The 22,704-nt window shown below is 40.8% G+C and overlaps 1 protein-coding gene across 2 annotated transcripts; it reads right to left on the minus strand.

The window, feature by feature from the left end:
- Positions 1-1,601: 1,601 nt before the first annotated feature.
- LOC108900311 (cAMP-dependent protein kinase inhibitor beta) lies at positions 1,602-21,021 on the minus strand. Of its 2 annotated transcripts, XM_018701310.2 has the most exons (4): positions 20,820-21,021; positions 20,639-20,737; positions 4,522-4,675; positions 1,602-3,547 (listed from the first exon to the last, which is right to left on the minus strand). In XM_018701310.2, exons 3-4 carry the CDS (start codon positions 4,661-4,663, stop codon positions 3,465-3,467), a joined length of 225 nt encoding a protein of 74 aa, XP_018556826.1. In that variant the 5' UTR covers positions 4,664-4,675; positions 20,639-20,737; positions 20,820-21,021; the 3' UTR covers positions 1,602-3,464. The 2 variants fall into 2 exon arrangements, with proteins under 2 accessions (XP_018556826.1, XP_018556825.1); XM_018701309.2 differs by having other exon boundaries at positions 20,639-20,918.
- Between the last annotated feature and the right edge of the window lie 1,683 nt (positions 21,022-22,704).

Below are 22,704 nucleotides of genomic sequence, written 5' to 3' on the forward strand. Positions count from 1 at the left end.
GAGAATGGAGGTGGAGACTAACTGGGACATTTTAGCAAAAACAATGAGTCTCAAATGGATTGCACATTTCTGTTTGGCTTGAATAAATGACAGTGATACATAAATGTTACGTATGCAGCAGAGTCAGTGCTTTGTCTTTAATAAATAATGTTTCTGTTATGTAATCTGTGGACCACAGCATCAGCTAACATCATGTATTACACACATGTGCTTTATTGCGGTTGCATCTGCAGGGAGACAAAGAGCCCTTGGGTGTATGTATGTATGGTCTCATCTCCTGTCAGTAGGGATGCTGGGACACAGCCAGACAAGCAGGATGCATGATCACAAAGGTTTACTCATGGCTACCAGACACATGCTGCACATATGCACTCACACACACACACACACACACTCAGACAGCCGTCATTATCCACTTCCACCTCCACAGGTTAGGGGCAGGACTTCAGTTGAGGTAATTAAACCAAAACTAATTGAAAATGTGTAATTTTTTGTCGAATCACTTCTCACTGCTGTTTGAGCATCGAGACAACAGTGGGTGTGTCCAAGTCTAACCCCTAACAGAGTTTAAAACTCAAAGATATGTGCACACATGTAAAACCAAAACCCTCTAGTCATGGTTTACTCACCATATTTCCGCAACTTAATGTGTTCATAATAATATTGCTTTAAAAATTATTGTATTTTGGCCATTTTCTTTGTACTAGACACAACAAAGAAATTCTCGTTGGTGTGGGAGCAAGATGTGGGGTGCATGATAATTTAGTGAATGTCTCCACCTGCTGTACACCCAGAGGAACTGCTGCATTATGTAATGGGTGTACTAACATGGCTATTCTAGAAGGAAAGAATGCTTGTCTTGCCTTGTGCTGCCTTCAAGTGCTCCTTAGATGCGCTTATTTCACACTTCAAAAGATGTTAAAAAAAAAAAAAAGATTAGCACCATTTCAAGTGTCTCCTGTCAGAGATTGTGGTGTAATCAAATGGTACAGTTATTTTGTCCTTTGCAGAGAGTGAAAAGGGAGAAACATGTATAATTTGTTGTCATGTGTTTTTTAACCAAACAATCACCACAGTTAGCCTGCTGTAGTTACTGTATGACAAGAAATGTGCATTACATCTGCATTAGGAAAAGGAACAGTTAGTTTTGCTTCACCTGTAGTTAATGTAAATGAATAAAAATAGAACATAAGGACAAGACGCACACTGACAATTGTGAAAAGCAAAACAAAATCTAAATGGTTAATCCTCAGAGAGCATGAATGTTACTTATCAAAATACATGGCTACCTTTCTTAGCTGAGATCACGTTGATAGTTCTGCCAGAGGGTTATATACAGAAAAACTCACAGTGAGTCTAAAAGTTGGCAGGCTTCGTCTTCTGGGGCACATCGAAATCCCCACAAAATGTCATAGCAATCCATTGAGTAGCCTGGACCAAAGTGGTGGACTAATCTTATTTTCCTAGCTTAACAGTGATACTAAACTATATCATTATCATTTAAATATCATCCATCCAACAGAGTGTATCTGTGCCAAAAAATATTAAGGCCAAGCACCAGGATCAAGGGCTTTGCATAGAAATGACACTATTCACAGTCATGTATGTAAAGCTTGTGGGTTTAATATGGCAATTTTCCACCACCAGATAGAATCAACATAAGGGATTCAATCCAGCTAAGTAAAATATATGCACCACTTATAGATCAGGACACTACAAAATACACCTCTGATTCTTCACCCACCCCACCCCAACCAAAAAAAAAAGTCTTGATCATACAGCTTCAGATAGACCACAAACACTTTCTCATCAGCATCAGTAGTGTACAGCATCCAAAACAGAGGCTGGGCAGCAGCACACCAGGCTTCCCTTGTTGCATTTGTGAAACACATCCACATAAAGACACAGCCACATCTTCAAATAGAGACAATTACAGAACACCATTTCTTTGTGGGTACAGTATGTGAATTCTAGTAATCATACAGGTAGCATGTATGACACATGGATTATACTACAATACAGTATATATACAGTAGCAGTGAGTTGATAGCTGACAAACTGTGGACCCTCACTGTGTTTTCTCGCTCTCCATCTTGCGTCCTATTCGCAACTCTACTTATGTGTTGATGAGTGTGAACAGACTCTGGAGAGGCAGAAGGCGAGTGCGCTGCCGTTTTCAGCACTTGAAACACATTGTGGCGGCAGTGTTGCTTGATGCTTGCTCCCGTACCCAGGCAGTGGGCATATGCTGTTGACACCATAAGAAGCTTGTGTGAGGAGCATTACGCAGCTGAAGTTGATGCAGAATTGAACGCTTATCCTGATGGATAGTAGGACCTGCAAATACGGGTTTGGAGAATGTTACAAAAGAGTTTTGTTTTTCTTTGATTTATATTTCAAGCACTAAAGATGTGTAATGATACCTCCTATTAAAACTGAGGAAATATCAGTAGCCCAAAAGAGTGGATAACAGTACTTCACAGAGAAAGATCACAACACACGTTTTCAGTTGTAAACTGCCACTAGGCACATTTTCAGAGGTTTGGAAAGTAAAGAGACTTTTAAAAGCAGCCTTGAGCAAAAAACAAAAGGACATCACAGACTTTTTTTCTTTCAGTATTACAGTGAAGCAGTGTGTACCTTGTTGGCAGTGGGACACTATTCCCTACAGGAATGTCTTAAGATATGGACGGCTTTTCTATACGAAATCATCTTGCACCATATAGACACCTAAAAAAATGGATCAAATCCCTGGTTGCTGTTGCTAGGATCAAAACAGTCCGGGGAATAGGGGTAAAAACTGTACATTTACAATGTGGATATACTGTACAACAGCCTCAGATTTGAAAACATGTAGTAGATAATACACATTTAGTGTAAAAGCATAAGTGAGCAAGAAAACACAAAAAGAAATCTACAGTTTTCTTATGTCAAACATACCATTTTACATCCTAAAAAGCTCTGAGCCACAGCAGGCTGCTATCAAACCCCCTCCTGTTCATGTCAATGTAAAATGACACACGTCACTGTAAAACAAAAATCAGCAGGAAATGACAGGAAATTGTACATATTACAGTTTGACTTAAGAATTCCGTTTTTTCTTTAGTTTTAAATAAATCATACAAAAATAGTAATGTACAGTATACAATCTGTCATGGTCCCTTTGATTCTCAGTGTAGTGTAGACTGAGTGTATAACTCACACACACTCAGTGGTTCATAGCTGAGTAACGTCTGACTCTTTTCAGATAGTGCTGAGTCCCAATCAGTCCAAAGCTCCTGGCTTCAGTCCTTTGGGGGAGTCGGTCTGTCACTCACTCTCCCTCCGTGGCTCAGCTGCTCCGCAAACAGACTGACTCTCCACAGATCATCACACCTTCTCCCACAGGTCACCCTCTATCTTGCTCCTCATCCCGTCTCTCAGGTTATCTCTACTGATCTCCAGGGAGGTAAATAAACGAGTCCCTACGATCCCTCTTTCCCCTCTGAGCTCTCCGGTGGCGGTGGAGGCTCCTCCGCCGTGGGGGACTGGGCCCCTCCCGGACCATCTGTGCACAACCCAAAAAGAAACAATAAGAAATATGTTGTTGTTACTTTGAGGGGCAAAAAGAAGTAACTATAGGCTGTATACAGCCTGTTCTGTTGGCCAGTGCCAATGACTTAATGATTATTACATCACTGCATGCTTGCATGTTTTGCTTTTGAGTCATTTTACAGCTCCTGATGTGTCAGAGCCACTTTCAGAATCACCCTAAGTAGCATAGCACCAATAGCATCACCATAGCACTAATTTGGGCCTACAGGGAGAAAATGCATAGTGTCCACAACCTCCTGGAAGTAGCCAGTTAGCCCATTCCCAAGTGGCAACTGTAGCCCAAAGCTGATTCTCAGACCAAAACGACTCTAAAGGTGCTTTCAGACCTACCTTGTGTGGTCCAGACCTCTGGGGTAAGAAAATAGCAAAAAAATAGCAGGTGTGAAAGGTGCCTCAGACCACAGCCCGGACCAAAGGACCAAAACATGGTTCAACCAAAAGCGTTGGTCTCATGATTCAGCTAATTTGCAGTGAAAACACTTTTTTGGATGGTTCAGACTTGTGGACCAAATACAGGAAGTCGAGGCAGGCTCGTTACCCATTAAATAATAGAAAGGGAAAAATAAGCAGAAGGGAAGTAAAAATAAGCTGCAGTACCACATGGGAGGAGGAGATAAAATATTTAACTGTAATTCGGTCTGATGACGAAATCAGCTTGAAAAAAGTCAACTTGACAAATCTGAAAGTGACGACATCAGACACACACCCAGCACACATATGTGATGACAACTGGACACACATATGTCATACAAACTTCTTCAGTGCCCTCGCAAAGTCACTGTGAAACCAAAACTAACTGGGTCAAATGTATACAATGTAGCAAAAACATGAATCTTGGTTCAGACATCTATCAGACATCAAATTAAATTTATAAACCGATGACAGTTTTTAGTAATAACAGAGGCAAAGACAACTAGTGTACTTTACCTTTGAGGGACAGCTCAGCTAGTTTAAGAGGCAGGTCACCGGGGTTTACGCCTGCCGGTGAGCCCAGGATGTCAGGCAGGGCATTTCGCCTCCCCGAGCGTCCCGAGGAGGCAAAGTCCAACACTGGCTCTACTTCTGTCATCTCAGGACCCCTCTACGATAAAAAGAGAAAAAGAGTACAGCGTTAATTTTGCCTGCCCTCGAAGACAGTGCTCTCAAACAAGAAAGAAACAGTACTTTTTGGCAGTTTTGTAACAGTAAATGAAAACCTGTAAAGGGTTAGTGTTAGGGTTAGAGTATTGTGTTTTATGAATTTCACAATAAATTCAGTAGGAATCTTTCTGTGCTAATACACCAATCAGCCACAACATTAAAACCACTTGCATAATATTGTTTGGTCCCCCTTGTGCTGCTAAAACAGTTCTGACCCATCAGGGCATGGAAACAGGACTCCTGAGGGTGTCCTGTGGTGTCTGGCATTGGGATATTGGCAAATATTGGTGGGGCGTCCAACATCTGGTTTGTTCTGGATCATCCCACAGATGTTCAATCAGATTTGGATCTGGAGGATTTGGAGGCCAGGTCAACACCTTGGGCTCTTTGTCATGTTCCTTGAGCTATTCCTGAGCAGTTTATGTGGTGTGGTGGGAGCACCGTCCTGCTGGGGGAGGCCCCTGCTGTCAGGGAGTGTGTTTGCCATGGGGAGGTGTGTTTAGTTTACAGCAATGTTAAATTGGGTGGCATGTATCAAAGTAACATCCAGATGAATGTCAGGTCCCGTGGTTTCCCTGCAGAACATTGTATTGTAAAGAGATGATTAATGTTATTCACTTCACCTGTCAGTGGTTTTAATGTTTGTTGTTCATTCAGGGTCTTATTTCTATGCTATTCTATTCCTAATGATAAAGTTTGTCTGTACTTTTGTATGCTTTTGTACTGTGGAGAAAACCCCTGTATGGGACAGTGACTCCGTTCTACTCCAAGTACATTTCAAATGATCTAGTTAGCCTGTTTCTTTCTCTGCACTGATGCTTACACTGGTCACTTTAATGACATTAGTTTCGAAATGACTGATGTTTTCATTTTGAGTAATACAGAGCCCAAGCAGTGTCCATTTATCTTAACATATTTCAGAAAACAAAATGGACCTAATCTGTTTAGTGATTTGAACGTCAAGAGAAAAGATTCCTCACTGAAGCGGAGGATGTGTCTGTCTGGGCTCATGGAAACCAGCAGCTGGGGAGTCTGCTCTGGGCTACACTGGTGACAGGCAGAATTACATTCCTTGTCACACAGACACACACACACACACACAAACACACAAACACAGCAAGCCACTGTTGCTATGGCAACAGTACAGAAAAGCACCACTGGCAGGTAAACATATGACTTGAATCCATTCTCTCACTATCTCACTTTCTCCTCCCAGTCTCACTCTTTTGTTGTGTAGCTTTGCTTTAAATAACCATAGCATTCTGTGGAGCAAAATCCCATTTCCCATCGCTCTGTTTCTACAAAGGAATGACATGTGAGTTAATGCGCACTTGCAGCTATAAACTCACACACACACATACACACTATCTAGATCTCCAGAAAAAGGGCCACAGGTTGGCCATCTGTTAGCCTCGAGCGCTATTGTAGCTTCAACATTGAGCTCATATAAGCCACAGTAGATCATTGTGTCCTATTTCTTTGAATAGTTCCATGAGCATAAACGTATTTCCACTTTGACATAATCACATTCTGACAACTCAACCAGTGTCTCTGCACACAGGAGGAGTGACTGCTATTGGCAGGACAATATAAACACAACAAAGCAGCATTTGTATGATTTTGTTTGCATAAAGGTGACAAATGTAGCATTTTTGAATGTCAGTATGTCATTATCAAATTATCTCTGTACAATGAATGATATTATTTAACAGAATACACACATACACAGAGCATCCCTAGCTTTACAGAACAGGGCATGCATACAGATAGTAATAATTAATGTGATAATGATTTATTGATGTCAAAATGCTGTTGCACATTCACTGTTGTGCCTTGTTGAACACCCTCACAATAATATGACCAGGATGTTTGACAAACGTAAAGTAAATGCGTTGCAAATTATTTATTATTAGTTCAATTTTTTTCACATTTTACTTTTGAAACTGTCACTTTTTCAAAAAAACAGGTTTGAACAAACACAAACTAACACAATCAATCCAAACGTAACCCATAATGTCCGTTCCTAAGCTATGTTGTAGAACTGACAGTTCCTTTCAATAGCAGTGCTTCCTCTGCCTCACTTAAACAAGCTAACGTTACTGCAAGACAGTGTCGGTGACAACATCAGTACACAGCATTACCTTTATCCACAATTACTCCATCAGTATTGTCAAATCCAAGATGATTCCAAACATTATTTCTCCATGCTAGTTTACCCCATTTTTTGTTAGCAAAGAGAACAACATTATTTGATTATTTTTTTCACCTGCCGAAGGTGGTTTACAGAAAACAACTGCAGTTTGTAAAGTCCCCATGTACTGCTTTACACCCAGATTCAAATGAAAATATCAAGAACAAGGCCTCAGTGTCCTCAGAGGCAGCTACAACCACTCCACTTTCAGGTCTTTGAACTGAAATGCTCTGTATTTGCAATGTTAAATTGGTAGGACTGTACTGTAGGCGTCCAGGGAATCCGGAGCATTGTTTCCCCTCTCAGGCCTCGCATGTCAAAGATGCTCTTTGTCCTGAATTTGAGGCCAGGGTTCAACTAAAAGTCGAACAATAGGAGTCTAATTGGGGCCAAGCAGCAGAACGAACACTTCGTCTCTTCTTCCTGCTTCAGCTGTCTGACAGGCTTGTCAAGCTAAACAGCTGATTATCAATGAAAAGCTGGGATTTGACTGTTAATCTGGATGATTACCAACTAGACTCAGGCTGATAATATTGACTTGCTGTGCTGTCAGGTCTATATTGACCTTTTCTTTAATACCAGATACTGGCCAAAAATCACCCACTGCTGATGGGACAGCTCGCAGTATGATGTGGGAGGATTTTCCTCAACAGCTTCAGGGTTTTTTCCTGTAAAACCTGCAGTGAAAGCTGCCTCAGGCCACCTTTTCCCCACCTAAGAATGTTGTCACTTTTTTTTTAGCAACCAGTGGTGATTTACTGTAGCTTAGAGGTTTGCAATTTTCTTTAGCTAAATATCAACAACTGCAAATCAGTGCAGAACATTGGCTTTCAGTGGCTTCAATCCAGCGATATCAGTGTCAATAACAGCCTTGGAACACCACCAATAGCCTGGTCCTAATTAGAACATCTGGTTGGTAACTTTCATTAAGCCATCGGATTAAACATTGAACAGGCAGTGACCCATCATTTGAACAGGTTTATTTTAGCTGTTAATCCAACAACAGTTTAAATGGGATTATCTTGTCAAGAAAATTGACCTAGATACGATGATGTCTGCGCCGGCTCAGTCAGACACAGGAACAAGCCGCAGGTATGTTACACAACAAGGTCGAGTTATAAAAGCCTTTTGATGGAAGAACTGTCAGAGGTCAAGGGCAGTTTACAGAGCGGGTGAGAAGATGTCGACTAAAAAAAATGAGGATAAAAAGGCTATCTTTCCGTTTTCTTCCAAACTGCAAACATGTGACAGCTCTGCAATTAAATAAGAGCTCATTAATGCTGCAAATTGCTACCTGGGCTATTTCTAAACACAGTGACCTCTATAATTTAGCAACAAATTACACTGTATGTACTTGAAACATCCTCTGTCTTGCAGTGCCATTGTGGAAATAATCATGCAGCTAAAATTATACTCTGATATCTTGCCAGTTGGACACGTACAAAAGGAAAAAGCCTTTTCACCCATCCCATCTTCTGCGTGTTTACCAGAGCAGGTATGTTGTATCGCTGAACTTAAACAGCACACATTCAGTGTTGAAGGATAATTCTGACCACAACAGCCGTCTCCGACACCAGTGGGAGTGTCTCTGTTCAGAGGAAGCCTTGCTGGCTTTTCAAGAGAGCGCCAGCCTTTCTAAATGGAAATTCAAGTCCAAGGACCCTGAGCAAGAAAGCTTGTCTCAACAGACATTTTCACAGAGAGAGTGAATGGAGGCTTTCAGCACCACGGACAGGGCGAGAGAAAGAAAGCAGAAAACAGAAACAGATGCTGAGAGCTTCATAGCTCGGACTTTGTGCATCCAGGCAACCAACACAGACATATTGCCTGTGTTTCTGTTGTGTGTAGAAAATGTCAAAGAGCTCTATTCAAGAACATATTACCTCAGTATTGACAAATGTTACACACCTTGTAGAACATGACTGGAGACCTTTCACAGTTGGCATCTTCAAACCAGTGTGTGATCTTATATTAGTTTCAACTTTCAGAGCTACCACCAAATTACACAATGCAGAGCAGCAGCAGTGCACTAGTAACTTTGCTTAAATATACTTTAAATCTGGCAAAAGAATGACTAGAATCAGAAACTTCAGAGTATGAATCTGACTGTACCAAAAATGTATTGGTTCAATACCTAGCCTAGCCAATGCAGTGTAACATATAATATTATTAATCATTCTGAATCATAGCAAATCTGTTTTGCATTTCATTACACCTGGGTTCATTCATTTTATGGCCATTTGGAGGCAGGACAACGAGCTGTAAACATAATGCTGACACATTATCAGTTTATGGCTAACCTGTTAGCAAACAGTTTCTTATTTACACCTCCAGCAGACATGGAGAAACATAAGCATTCATTTAGACTCTAAGTCCAGTATTCACTCTCTTTGAGCTCTGTTTTGGTTTCCACCAGCTTTTGACAAAGTATCTGTATCTTTAGCTGCTAAATGCACCACTACATTCACGTGCAGTACACCGCTTATTAGAGCCTTTTTCTCTGGAAACCGCTGCCTGCTGCTCCGAAAACGACACTGATGAAAGCGGGGAAAGTAAACCAAAACAGTACGGTTGCATAATAAAAAGCTTTTAAGGATCCACCCGCTGTACAAAAAAATGCATGAACAAAGATGTTTGAAAATGTCACATCCATTACAGTCAGTAGTTATGTCAGAATAAATGTGACATGTTTTCTGCATTCCCATCTCCTTGAGTGATTGGAAAGCACAATGTTGTGTTTAGCAATAAACCAGGACAAGGCGCTGGGAAAACCACACTCTAAATGGGTCAGGAAAACTCCAACCTCTGATTCTCAAGTCTCAAAAATTACATTTTATAAAGCTGAATACTGCAGTGACATGAGAACAGAAGAGAAATGCACGATCTCAGGCACTCCTTGTTTTTGCTTGAAAATGTATTCAATCATGACACATGTGAAACTCTGAATCAAACCATACATCTTAAATAAATGTGATATTCCGCTTCATATGCTCATTATATGAAATATCAGTTAGGAGTAGTGGTGAATGACTGAGTTCAAACTGACACTGAGTGAACCTGCGTATATTTCCAAACTGAGCCCCGGTCATTTACAAAAAGCAGCGTAGAAAACATTCAGCTGCAGCTTCTCATTTAGCCAGTGCTGAGCATCGCTTTCACCACTTAAAATGAAGTTGCTGGCGGTACATCTCATCAGCTGTTACTAATTACTGTTAATTCAGTCAGTAATTTGATGACAGGCCTACATTAAACGAATCTGTTGTGGATTTGTGTGCTCTGTGTATGCTGCTGTCCGTGCTTGTCAAAGACAGTTTATGAGCTGAGAACTTCCACTCTGTAACACTGTACGCTGCAAAACCACAAATGAACTGAAGTTAGTTCCAACAAATCCTACAGAGTGAGACATCTTTTCTCTAGTGGTCTCATATCAATACTTTAAGCTTATAAACTTTATATTTTTGGACTATAACCCACCGTATTTGACTCAATAAGGCATGTGAGATTAACAAGTCTACAGCTGTGTTATTCTGATGATACAATGATTAGATACACAGGCTATTTAATCAACATTTAAGTAATGAAAAATCAGAATCAGATTGGACTCACTATCAGCAGATACCCAATAATAAAGGACCTGGACTGGGATCAAGGACAAAAAAAATTGACTGGGACATCTGCAGTTGTTTCCACAGAATTCTTGGAAAATATCATAAAGTACAGAGCCTTAAGTTTTAGTGTCATGGTTATAAATAGTGTTTAACAACTGGTTATACATATAAAATACTTCCAGCAGTTTCAGTACAAAAATATCAGCACTGGTGCTGGCCTTTAAAAAGCCATATCTGTCAAAGCTTTCTCTTCTCCAAACAGGAGACAATGATAGATATCAGTTCTCCGAGCCACGCAGCCTGGCCCTGCCTGAGGCTGACCTCTATTCTGCTTCTCATCAGTCTAACACTTGCAGTGTGACCGCCAGAGAGAAGCAGCTACAGTCACCACACAGACTACAGCGTCACTGTGGTCTATACATTACAAAGCAGTGCAAATTACACATGACCCAGCAGTGATTAAATGAAACGATATCACATGTTCTAGTGATTTGTGAGTATCATTTTGAGAAATGTTTAATTAATAATTGACAACTTGCCTTTGTGGATGTTTTATGTGAACGTGGCTCATTCATTAACCTCATGCTTTTTCTAATAATAAGAAAGTAGGGATGATAATAGACTGCTTCTCTTCACCTGACAGTCTCACCACAGCAAATCCAAACTGTATACATCCATCATATGGAGTGTGTTGTCTTTGTGTTGCGACTGTATACCCCCTCTCCCATAGTCATGGTATTAGTCAGTCAGTAAGACTGTGGGGGTTTAGGTCAGAAAACTGCCTGCCCCTGACAAGGAACTGCAGAAGAAATTATGTTTACACAGCCGGTGCAGACACGAGAAGTTTTAGATGAATAAATAATGCCTGGGATTAAGTCCCTTGCTATTTTTAGTCCCTCATACCCTGTGATTATTCCCTGTCCTTCTCCCCACTTTTTTACTCTTATCCTAAAGCTTAACATGCTCTAGCTGCCATGGAAACTGCACCATTGTTATAAAGGCAGCTATATAGTGGAGGAGGGGAGCCAAAGAAGATGCAGACTGTCTCCATGCTGCTTTGGTATTGGTTTTTTCCTGCTCATGGACATGTCTCATTATGCTAACATCATATTTGATGTTAACATTAAGTTGGTGGGTTGCTGCTGCAGGTAAGCAATGATAATAACACAGGAACACAAACTGTTGGTGTGGTATGTAGGAATTTATGATGAAAAATTATTGTTATTATCACTGTCAAAATGGAGTGCATAAAAAAAGGATGAAAAATGGATAGGATGAGATGTATGCAGTGCAAAACTATCAAGTTATATGCAAAATATAACAACAGAGGGAGAATGTGAGGAGAGGAAATAGGCTTCGCTCATCACATTCACATTAACAGGTGCACAGAAGGTCATACATATGCACCGCAGCTGGAAGGTGAAGCACCACTCTGATATCAGCAGTTGATTTTCAAAAAAGCTTTTTTTTCCTTTCTTTGCAGCAGCAGTAGAAAGAGAGAGAAGCAGAGAGGTGAGACTGATCTAATGAGACAGCGTGATCACAGCCTCCCCTCAGATCTCACAAACATCCCTAGGCAGATCCTCCCGTTTTCTCCGCTGATCTGCACAGCCCTTTTTCTCACCATGGCTGCCTGCTTTCATGTTTCAGAAGCTAGCACTCGCAGACAAAAACGCATCAGCGTAGGCTTTTACTTTGTAGATAATTTGCTGGGGGGTGGGGTTGGAGAGAAATCACTGAGGTCTTAGGAGACAGGTCTGGGCATGTACAGCACGAGCTGAAATGTCTAAAAAAAAAAAAAAAGCTTTTTATTAGAAATCAACCAGTTTATATCACCCCCTTCATAGAGTGGAAGTCTAAATTCTGTTTCAGATGATTTCAATCCAAATAATAATATCATAATTCTGGGGGAGTGATTGAATTGTTTGTTTGTTAAACCCCATGTCCAGGACAGCAATTGTTCAGTCGTGGCAAAGCAACTGTACACTAAGCACAGCAGACCTTTCAGGCTTTGAATTTCTTCTCAGGCCAAAAGCTCTTACTTCAAAAGCCAAGGATCGCATCATTTGTTAAGATAGTTATCATAGTGCTAACATAGGTAGAAAGGATAACATTGGTGGGGTTAGGTTATGTTAGAAAAAGCCCTGTTTAATATCAGAACCCCCACCCTGTGGGAACAAATGCTGCTTTGTCAGAGTAAATCTCCAGTTATTAGCTTTGTCCTGCTCTTTATTTGGTTTGTCAAAGGCTACAATGCAGCAGCTCCAGCCAAGCTTGTTACCCAAGGTAGCATTACATGTGCAAAACTCACTGTTTACTCCTCATTCTCAAATCAACTGTTCAGGGTGCCACATGTAGCTTTAGTGGCAGTCATGCTATAGCTTAATGTTACATCATGTAGCCATTCATGCTCACATTTATGGCCATTTGACAGTGTTTTTGCTTTAAAATGAATCGGCTCTAAACATTAAGATGTCAGCTGGAGTTTTATTAGCTGGGTAGCTACAGCTGGCCAATGGTTGTCAGCTACAAATGAGAACCCTCTTTACTTTAAGTGACATTTTGAAATTTTTGGTTGGTAAATGCCACATTATCTCTGATAAAAAAAGATAAGAAATATCAACATCAAGTCTCAGTCTGCTAAGTACTGGTTTTGTTACTGAACTTCAAAACCAGTCTCAGAAACCACACACCCAAAATTTTACAAGTGCTCACTGACACCATGCAGCTATACCATTTACTGGTACATAGGTCCAAACAGCACCTCCTGTTTCAGTGCTTCAAATAAAATCTAAAAGCAAACCGCCCTCTCTGTAATTAACTGCATTTAATGTGCAATGACAACAACAAGCCATTATGCGCAATTATGCCGACAAAGTGGCTTCCACATTGCCAAATATGAGACAGATTGAGTGGCTTTTCATGAAGGGTCAATCACAACAACAGAGCACCCAGCTATTTACAACAATTAGCACACTTGACAGAGAGCTGTAAAGAATTGCTGGCAGGCAGCGCTGGCAGAGGCCTAGGGGTGAATCTGAAGCACAGAGCATGTCAAGTAAGAACAGACTGTTTTGGGACGTGTGCGACTTTTACGGCTTCTGATTCAGCACTGATTATGAACTAATCCTGACCATACACAAGTGGCTCTCCAATTTGCTCCATTGTCCTAACCCTACAAGAATGTCCTATCTTTTCCTGGTGCCGGACACCAATGTTACAAATGATGTAACTCCACTGGAGTCTAATTAAGCCCGGCTCATCGCTAAAAGATTTAAAAAATCTTACCCAATTTGTGAGAGACCACACACATGATGACAAATAACGGTAGATTTCAGAGTTTTGTTCTTATAGTGCATTGTGTGCAATGAGAAGACCAACACAGCACAGCTCACACTAACAGATTCTGTCCACCAACAACCAAAACTCAAAATCTTGCGCAGTCAAACGTGACTTTAGAGTAAATAAACATGGCGGATGGCGATGTCTTTTGTTTGTTGTGCTTCCATCTTCAGCTCTTCTTCAGTTTGCTTCCTGATTGGCTATCGCCTCCGTCTCCCGTCTTTACCTGTTTGACTGCTTGAGCTTGGAGACTTCAAATTTATAACCAAAACAGGGATGTGGAGTTTGTTAAACATGGCTGACCAGGCATGGAAGTTCTAACAAAATAACACCTGAGTTGCATTATGGGAAGTGTAGGATCCTGCATCACTGGAGCTTCAATCACTTTAGAAATATCTCACTCTTTAATACCAGAATGATTTATTTAGACTACAACTTTAATATCTCAAAGGATAATGAATTAGTTAGTTCATTGGGCACAACTAGAAAGCTCTTATTAAAAAAAGAAGTTTTGACTGTATGAGTCATACAATATGTAAGTGTTTTTGTGACATTAGCTAAATTGATTTAAATCACACTTCTACTAGTCTTTGTTCTAGTGGCAGGAAAGTTATGTATCCTTGATGAAAAATGCTCAGCAGACTTTCCCAGAGCCCAAGGAGACATCCTGAAAGTGCTAATTTTGTCTGACCAACAGCCCAAACACAAAGATATTAAATTCATTTTAATATAAAACTGAGAAAAGCAGAAATCTTAACACTGAAGAGGCCTGCAAACAGAGAATATTTGGCATTTTTCCTACAAAAATGACTTCAAAAACATATTCTCGTAAACATTTTGACAGGATACGTTTTTATCGTTTGACTAGCTGTAGTAGTATCAGCCTTCAGAAGCCATATATCAGTTGCACCCTAGTAGCAGCGGTAAGGCCAAGAGAATAAATCTACTTTATGCGTCACACATGTCCGATACATGTGTGACACCAGGGGGACAGTGTGTGCTGCCGTCACATCAATATTTCAGCACAAAGCCCGTTGTTTTGAAGAGTGTAACCAAGGCCGTCCTCCACCCCGGGCGCTCTCCGAACTAGACCATCATGTCAACAGTGATGCGGCCAGGGTGGCTGCGGCTGCACGTGCTGCTCCAGCACGCTGGCTACCACCCATAGGCCTCTAGCACTCTCTGACAACATCCCTGGCAAATGGGGCATCGGCTGAAACACATACACACACACACACACACAAAAAAAAAATCTGCAAAGGCAACACACACACTGCCACCCTGCATCAGCAGAAGTGTCAAGCTCTTGTGTTGTGTTTGTGTTTGTGATTAAAGCTGCACTCAGCAATGGGGATAAAAGAGGCGCTGCGACAGAAGAGGATTTCATCTCCACCAGTAGAAAGCCGGGGACTTCCACTTAACTATCCATCCTGATATTTACCAAGTCCAAACTTGACAGAGAAGTGACATCCCTTTCCTTAACATTTCCTTCAGCTCCTCCTGGGAAATCCCGTAGTGTTGTGTTCTTACATTTGGACATGTCAGGAATACCTCCACAGGGAGGTGTCCAGGACTCTGATGAGGTATGGTACCTAATCCACCTTAATTGGCCCCATCGGAGGTAAAAGAAGTAGGAAAATTGAAACCTGTGATGTTGTCCATGATGTATGGTCTCTTCTCCATCCACAAGGAGGGAAGAATAAAAACTGAAACGTGAAATCCAAACCATCTCCGAGAACAAATGCTGCACACAAAGACTAAACTCACCAACATCAGATCCTCTGTCTCTAAATTTATTGTAAATAGGGCTGCAACTACTAACCCGCAAATTACTCTCTTGAATTATCAATTAATTGGTGACTCAATTGGTCCAGAAGGTCTGACTAAGATAAGGTTTATTACTGTATAAGACAAAGAATGAATATTTGGCATTTTTGCTTTAAAATTATTTAGTCTGCCAATTAAAGAATTCTTACTATTTAATGTTTAACCATCATGCAAAGATGCCTAAAGCTGCACTTTTAATGCTGCATTAATATTAACACAATATTTCACCTATTATCATCTTGTAAAGCTGTAATAGTGAATGTGTTAGCAAACAGTTGTCTATTTACAACAGCCACAGAACAACAGTAGCACTCATTCAGCGTTGTGTTCCTGTCAAACTGATGAACCTAGGTACAATAAAACCAAAACAATTTGAGGATGAAAACATGTACAGTTGGCAGGTGCAGCTACAGAGAGGCATCTTCAGTGGAAACCACACTTGATGGTGCCCACTGATAATCAATTCAAACAGCATTTGCACCTCTCACCCTCTTACAGCCACTCCATTTGCCAATCAGCTAGAATGAGCTCTTGAGTTGGTTGATGTCTGACAAACCGTTTTGAGATGCCGTGCCTGTTTCTGGGGCAGACGGAATTCCATGCTGTAATTACAGGGGGGAAAAGGAAGCAGCTGATTCTATTGTGTGGTCCGATACACTGAAAAGGTCACTGATCTGTGGACTGAAGTGGATGCCTTGGGAATTACAATAAACCCTTTGTCTCCACAGAGGAACCCTCCCATCTCACCTACTGTTCCCTTCCCATCTAATCAGTATGGAGATGGTGGCAGCAGGAGAGATGACACTGACGAACCACAGTTCTTTCCCACTGAGCCAGGCAGAGGCATGCTGGGGGGGGGGGGGGGGGTTTATTGAGTTATGCTGCCACCCCCTTGGCCCTCGTCAGGTTGGGCTGCTGGGAAAATGGGCACGGGTTCGTTGAGGTCAGAACAGTCTAACACGGTTTCTTAGTGGAAACAGGTTCCTCCTGTTCCTATTATCATCCTCCGTCCTCTACATCTCTGCAAAACATGTCCAACGTCTCATGTGTCCTCCACACTCAGGTGCGGAAAGAACCGACTGACATGTTTTAATGGCAGAAAGATAAAAGCAGCTGTTCCCAAATGGCAGCCAACCATAGGTGACAGTAAAGGGCAATCGGCTTTACAGACGCACCAACTCGCGCTACACTCTTATAGGTCACTGGCCAATACAGAGGAATAATGAATGACTAGCATTTAGCCTGGCAAATTACTGTTTCCATCCTCAAAGTGGCTAAGCCCCAAATCAATGGGAATTGAATTGGGCACCGGGTGGTAAAACTGTGATAGGCAATCCCCGGCTGTCATTTATCTTGCTGCAGAGAGACACATTTCAAAAGAGCACTTTTCTTTCCTTTGTTAGCAATTTTATAGCAGAAAGCAGATGTTAAAAAAAGGCTCAACATACAAAAAAATACATCCTTAAAATAGTATAAATATGGACTCATAATCAGAGAGAATTGCCATTTTGTTTTGCCTCACTGTTGATTTTTCCTGTCAAACATTTTTTGTTTTGGAGGGGTTGTTATTTGATTGATTAACCAGTCAGCAGCAGAGTTGTCTACATCATTTTCAGTTGACAAGGAAGCTGTGACTGCGGTAGCAGTTTCTAGATGTTAACTTTGATAGAAGAAATAGAAAAAAAATTATATATATATTATATATTATTTATTTATTTTCCTTGACAATGCCTGAACATTGCTGTGTTAAACTAAATGTACTGAAAGCTATCGATACTGTGTGCAGATGCTGTCTGACTTTTGCCTTCACTTTTTATTTGCGTTGCTGAACAGTAAAACCACTGAGGTTCAATAACCAGCTTTAGAAATGACAGAGAGGTGTTGTTGTTGTTGGTTGGTAGCATTAGCAGTAAAACTGTCCAAACCATAAACATGGAGCTCATTTAAGAAGAGACAAAAGTCAAAGCAAACATGCGAGTGGGCACAAACTGCGGCAATAATGCATCTGTACGAGCTGAAAACATTTGCAGGTGTACTGAAATATCAGCCTTTAACAGCTTCAGTACAAAACAGTATACATGCATACTGTCATACACTGGTCAAACTCTACTTGAATGCATATTGTTTATCTGTCCGTCATGGCTTTTTAATGAACCAAAGTGTTAGATAGGGGATGACGATAAGCTGCTCAGTAGTGTCGAGGCCACTGAAGATTAAACAGATTTTATAGGTAAAGCAGTTACCTGTTTACTGATTACAGTGGCAGCCTTTGTTCCTTGTAAAATCTAAAGATAAAGCTGAATTAGACTGTTCAGGAGATTAGTGATAAAGGATTGAGCAGCCAGCCACGTCTGGCACCTCTGGGACTCCAGAATCAGAATGGGTGGGAGGAGGGCACGCGGTGCGATGTCATCATCTGTCTGCCATCATCTGTGTTAACGCACAGTGACATGAAGCCTGATTTCCAAGAAGGAGCACGATGCGGAAGGAGAACAGATGATAGGAAGTCAGATGATTCACCCAGCGGTGACAGAACAGAGCAGCCTGCTTGTGACGACAGTGTGAGCAAGGTAACTTCACTTCCCATGACAAAGTATTAACTAAGGGAGTTTAAATATGACTACAGCTGACAGTGTTACCATGAATATAATGATCCTGCTCCCACACTGCACCATAAAAATGGCTACACAGGCACATTTAAAAGATTTACTATCTTCAGCTCATTTCTTTATCGCTAATCTCTCAACTATTTGGGTCCCTGTTGATCTAAAATTCTTATATAATACATTTATAATGTATTGTAGGTCAACTTAAAGCTGAATTAACTTTTTTTTTTTTGCAATAAATCAAGTTATTATGTGTAATGTGAAAAGGGGCACTCATAGTGACAAATCCACAGAAAGCTCTAAGAAACCTAAGGTTATTGTTTTGATTTTCCTACCCACATATTTACCATTCACTCTCATTAGCCTTCTACCTGCCAGGTACCAAATAGCAGCAAGTAGCTGGTGAACATAGTGGTCAGATATTTTTCTCAGGGGTTGGTTGAGACAAAAACAGGGCTAAAAGAAATTTGAATATTGTACTAATGTTCTCCAGGTGGCCAGGAACATGACTTCAAATGAACGCTAATGTTGCTACATGTGTGCTGGATGCATGAATAGGCAGCTCTTTGACACATTTGACTGTATAAGGTCAGTTTTGTGTTTACAGCTTGTTCCACTGCAATCACCCCCCAAAAACAATCTTTCTTTTTTTTAAGCTTTAAAGTAATACACAATGTTTTTTATCGCATTACATGTTCTAATTGACGTAAAACATTAATGGCTGAACCTGCTACCAGTTTATGACAGCTTTTACATCTATGTTTCTAACAGAATTTCTGGGAGAAAAAATTGCAGGAAATGATGCATTTAATTGTTTTGGGGGGTGGTTTGGTTTTAGTTTGTTTGCTTGTTTGTTTGGTTTTGACTAGGCAAAAGAACTTGGAGGTTAACACGAGCAGCGAGAACCAGCATGGCTGAACAAAAAGGCCACCGAGCGTAGACACACAAATTTTCAGCGACATGAAAATGACGAAAATGTGAGTCCTAGCATTGCCCACACTGTCTGACTGACAGATGATCACTGCATCACAGAAACACCACAGCAGCCAGCCACTGAGCCAAGACCATAAAAAATTAGACTGATTTTCAGATATGACCTCATGCACATGTAATTAACATAGAGTGAAATTATAAAATTAAAGGAAAGGCCTTGGAGCTAAAATGAATATTAAAATTAGAGAGGAGCTGCTGGTACCCCAGCAGACCCAGGCCTCCTTCTCCTTACTTGACATCGTGTATCACAGTGATGATTCACTATGGAGCACATTCAAGAAGAGACAAGACTATAAGAAGACAGACAGACAGACAGACTGACAGACAGACAGACAGACAGTTTTAAATTCTGTGCTTTTTTGGGAACATTTTCAGCTTCACAGCATGAACACTGCACACACACACCTCTGAACACACATGGATCTGACACTTGGATCTGACATGTGAATAGATGCTCTCCTGAAGATAAGGACATGAAGGGGCCAAAGCACATGCAGGCACACACACACACATAGGTAGGGTTATGAAATATTAGTTTCATTTGAGGTTTTAGTTTTCCAGCGCGTCATGGTGGTCTAAGTGGTAAATTCTGTCTATTTTTAGGAATGCTGAGTGGTCCCATTTAAAACACTGCACACTGGCACTAAATGGCTCCTCTCAGAAACTGACAGTGACTGAACCAACTAAACTGCTTGTTAACTGCATTCCTACTGCATATTCTCAACACTCACATGGATCCTTTAAAGTGAAAAATACTGGGCTTTTCAGGTGTTTTTACAGATTCTTCTTGGCAGTATTATCCTTTACATTTAGTAATTTTGACCATGGTTTCATATTATCACAAGCACCACGTGAAGGTCACGGTTTGTGCACCTTTTAATAAACCAAGGCAGATTATCCAGCTGCCATTGAGATACACACGATGTGAGCCCAGTGCAGGAGTTGACTGAAGAATACTGTCGGCCTCTTAACATTTGCTGTAGAATATTGTTAAATATTAATAAGCCTGTAGCTGATGCCACATATGATTAGTGCTGGCAGATAAGTTGATCACATGAGGATTTGTTGTCTTAGCTCCTGTTGTTGTTGTTGTTGTTGTTGTTTAGATTTTATTTCTTAAATTCTAGTTTCTGAGCGGATAATGGCTCCAACATGCCTCACTGATTCTTCCCTGCACGCTACTCTACTGTAACCAGCAGCTTCTTCTCCAGCATTCACTCCTCTGCCTGTGTTAGAGGTTGGTCGCTGCGTTAGCGCACAGCAGCAGAATCCAGTCTGATGTCCTACCTGTGGAGCAGAACAGGTGACAGTATATGTGCGCAACGACGGACACTCACCAACTGATTTCAGTGCGCTTCGCCGAGGAGGGGAGGGAGGGGGGGGAGGAAAAAAAAACAGGGAGTCCGAAGTTGCAACTAGCCGCCAGACACCATCTTCTGCAGGGACAAAGAAGAGAAAGTGCGGAGTGTCAGGGAACCCATCCGGCGCGACGCATCACACGGCTTCATAACAGCTCACCTGCTGGACCCGCGGCATAGTGGACTGAACGTCGCTGACGCCACTCGAACAACCGAGCGCTTTATTGTGCGCTCGCTCCCAGCAGCAACAGGGAGGAGCGTCAAGGTTCGCGCCGTTAGCCCAGAGGACACCGGGAAAGGAGGGATTTGGCCTTCAAAGTAAAAGAAGAACTACTGTCGAGAAAGAGAAGGGGAATACAGCTTCAATTGTACCCATAAGGGAGAGCAAGACATTGCAACAAATGATCATGATATGCAAAGAAAACTAAATATAAATAAATCTACTATACCCTAACGTATATTAGTATATAATCATAAGTTATCAATATAGGGTGGATTATGTTCCCCTTTTATACCACAAATGACAATTACAGCAAAATAAAATAAAATAAAATAATGATTATAATGTTTGATTTTCAAAGTAAAGTACATCAATAAATTTCAATATAATATATTGTTTTGTATTTTGCTTTGTTTACTTGAAAGATAATTTCACCATCACAGCAAAACAGAACATCGGTTGACTACTTTTTGCATAATATAGTTGAATGCTGTAAGAGTGCTATTTGACCCATTTAATTATTTTTTTAACTGTTATTACAATTGTTATTAGCAGTATCTACTAGTAAAATATTTTGTTTTGTTTTTTTACATTTTCGAACCTTTTATTTTGAAGTCTCAATAGCACAGTTTCCTGTGTAATTGTGGCTAAATCTGGCTGTTTTGTCTTGCCGCTGCTGCTTAAGGGTTTATACCATTGTCCTTTTAGTAAAGGGGTGCGTCTTGTGTACACATTCAAACATTCAGAAATGGAACCGCCTTTTCACCTGTCATTTGATCGAATCCAATCGCTGTGTAATTTGTCCTCATTCCTAAATTCTATGGACAATGTATTTTGTCAGTCTTCATCTCATTCCTATTGGAAGGATAACAAAACCAAGGCACGTGTATTGTACATACTGCCACCTTAAAATAGCAACAGAGAAACAGAGCTCCAGTTATAGCAAAGTCAACTGTGTTTTCACCAAAGGCTTTACCTGTTTGAATCAACAGGCTTTTACAGTCTCTTACATTCTCAGTGTTCTGTTTTCTTTATCTTGTTTAGTCTTGGCAAATGACAAGTACTACAAGGAAGTGCCATAAAAACATTGATAAATATGTAAAATGCGTCATCATGATCTCACTCACCTCATAAGGCTCAAGAGCCACAGGACAACAATAGAGAACTTCCTGAACTGATAATACTTCTCACTGTTGAATAGCGCATGAACACAACAGGATTATTCCAGAAACAGCCAAGATGAGGAACAGAACGAGGGTCATTTCAACCAGTATCTCTCTCTACTAGGAATATTTGGACACTAACATCATGAGGTTGTTACCTGATTAACATCAAATGACTAATACTTCACATAATGCCTTAACTGGAACCATGGTTCTGATTTCTTTTAAGGCTGCTTTAATGGCTGCTTTTTCGACTACGAGGAAAAGAAGGTGTGGAGAAGTAGAAGCTTTATCTTTGCACTGCAAGAATTACTCACATGTGAACACCTTCACTGTGTTTGTGAAGGTCAGACACAAACAGATGGCAGTTTGCCCCCCCCCCCCCCCCCATTGTTTTAAAGTCACTGTCTGACCTTCATTGTCACTTGTGTTTACCCACTGTGTGCTACCTCTGAAACTAAATCATTATTATTCCCATTGCGCTCCAATATAGCCTGTAAATTTGACTGTGTCTGTGCAGTGGTCTCATTGTGGATGTGGGTGTAGTAGTGCTAATCCCTGAAACTACCCTTCAATAGAAAAATATGAATTAGGCTACACATATTATTTAAAGATGTACTCCATAAGATGTTAATGAAATCAAACCCTGTTTTTGATCATAT

Source organism: Lates calcarifer, linkage group LG3 (genome assembly GCF_001640805.2).
Source record: "Lates calcarifer isolate ASB-BC8 linkage group LG3, TLL_Latcal_v3, whole genome shotgun sequence".
Classification (NCBI taxonomy): Eukaryota; Metazoa; Chordata; class Actinopteri; family Centropomidae; genus Lates; species Lates calcarifer.

What these genes read in the sequence shown, in the direction of transcription:
- LOC108900311 (XM_018701310.2), bottom strand. Translation starts at nt 4,663, where the DNA reads ATGACAGAAGTAGAGCCAGTGTTGGACTTTGCCTCCTCGGGACGCTCG. An exon ending in AGCTGAGCTGTCCCTCAAAG is followed by an intron (nt 3,548 to 4,521) that starts GTAAAGTACACT and finishes GGTTGTGCACAG; the next exon opens with ATGGTCCGGGAGGGGCCCAG.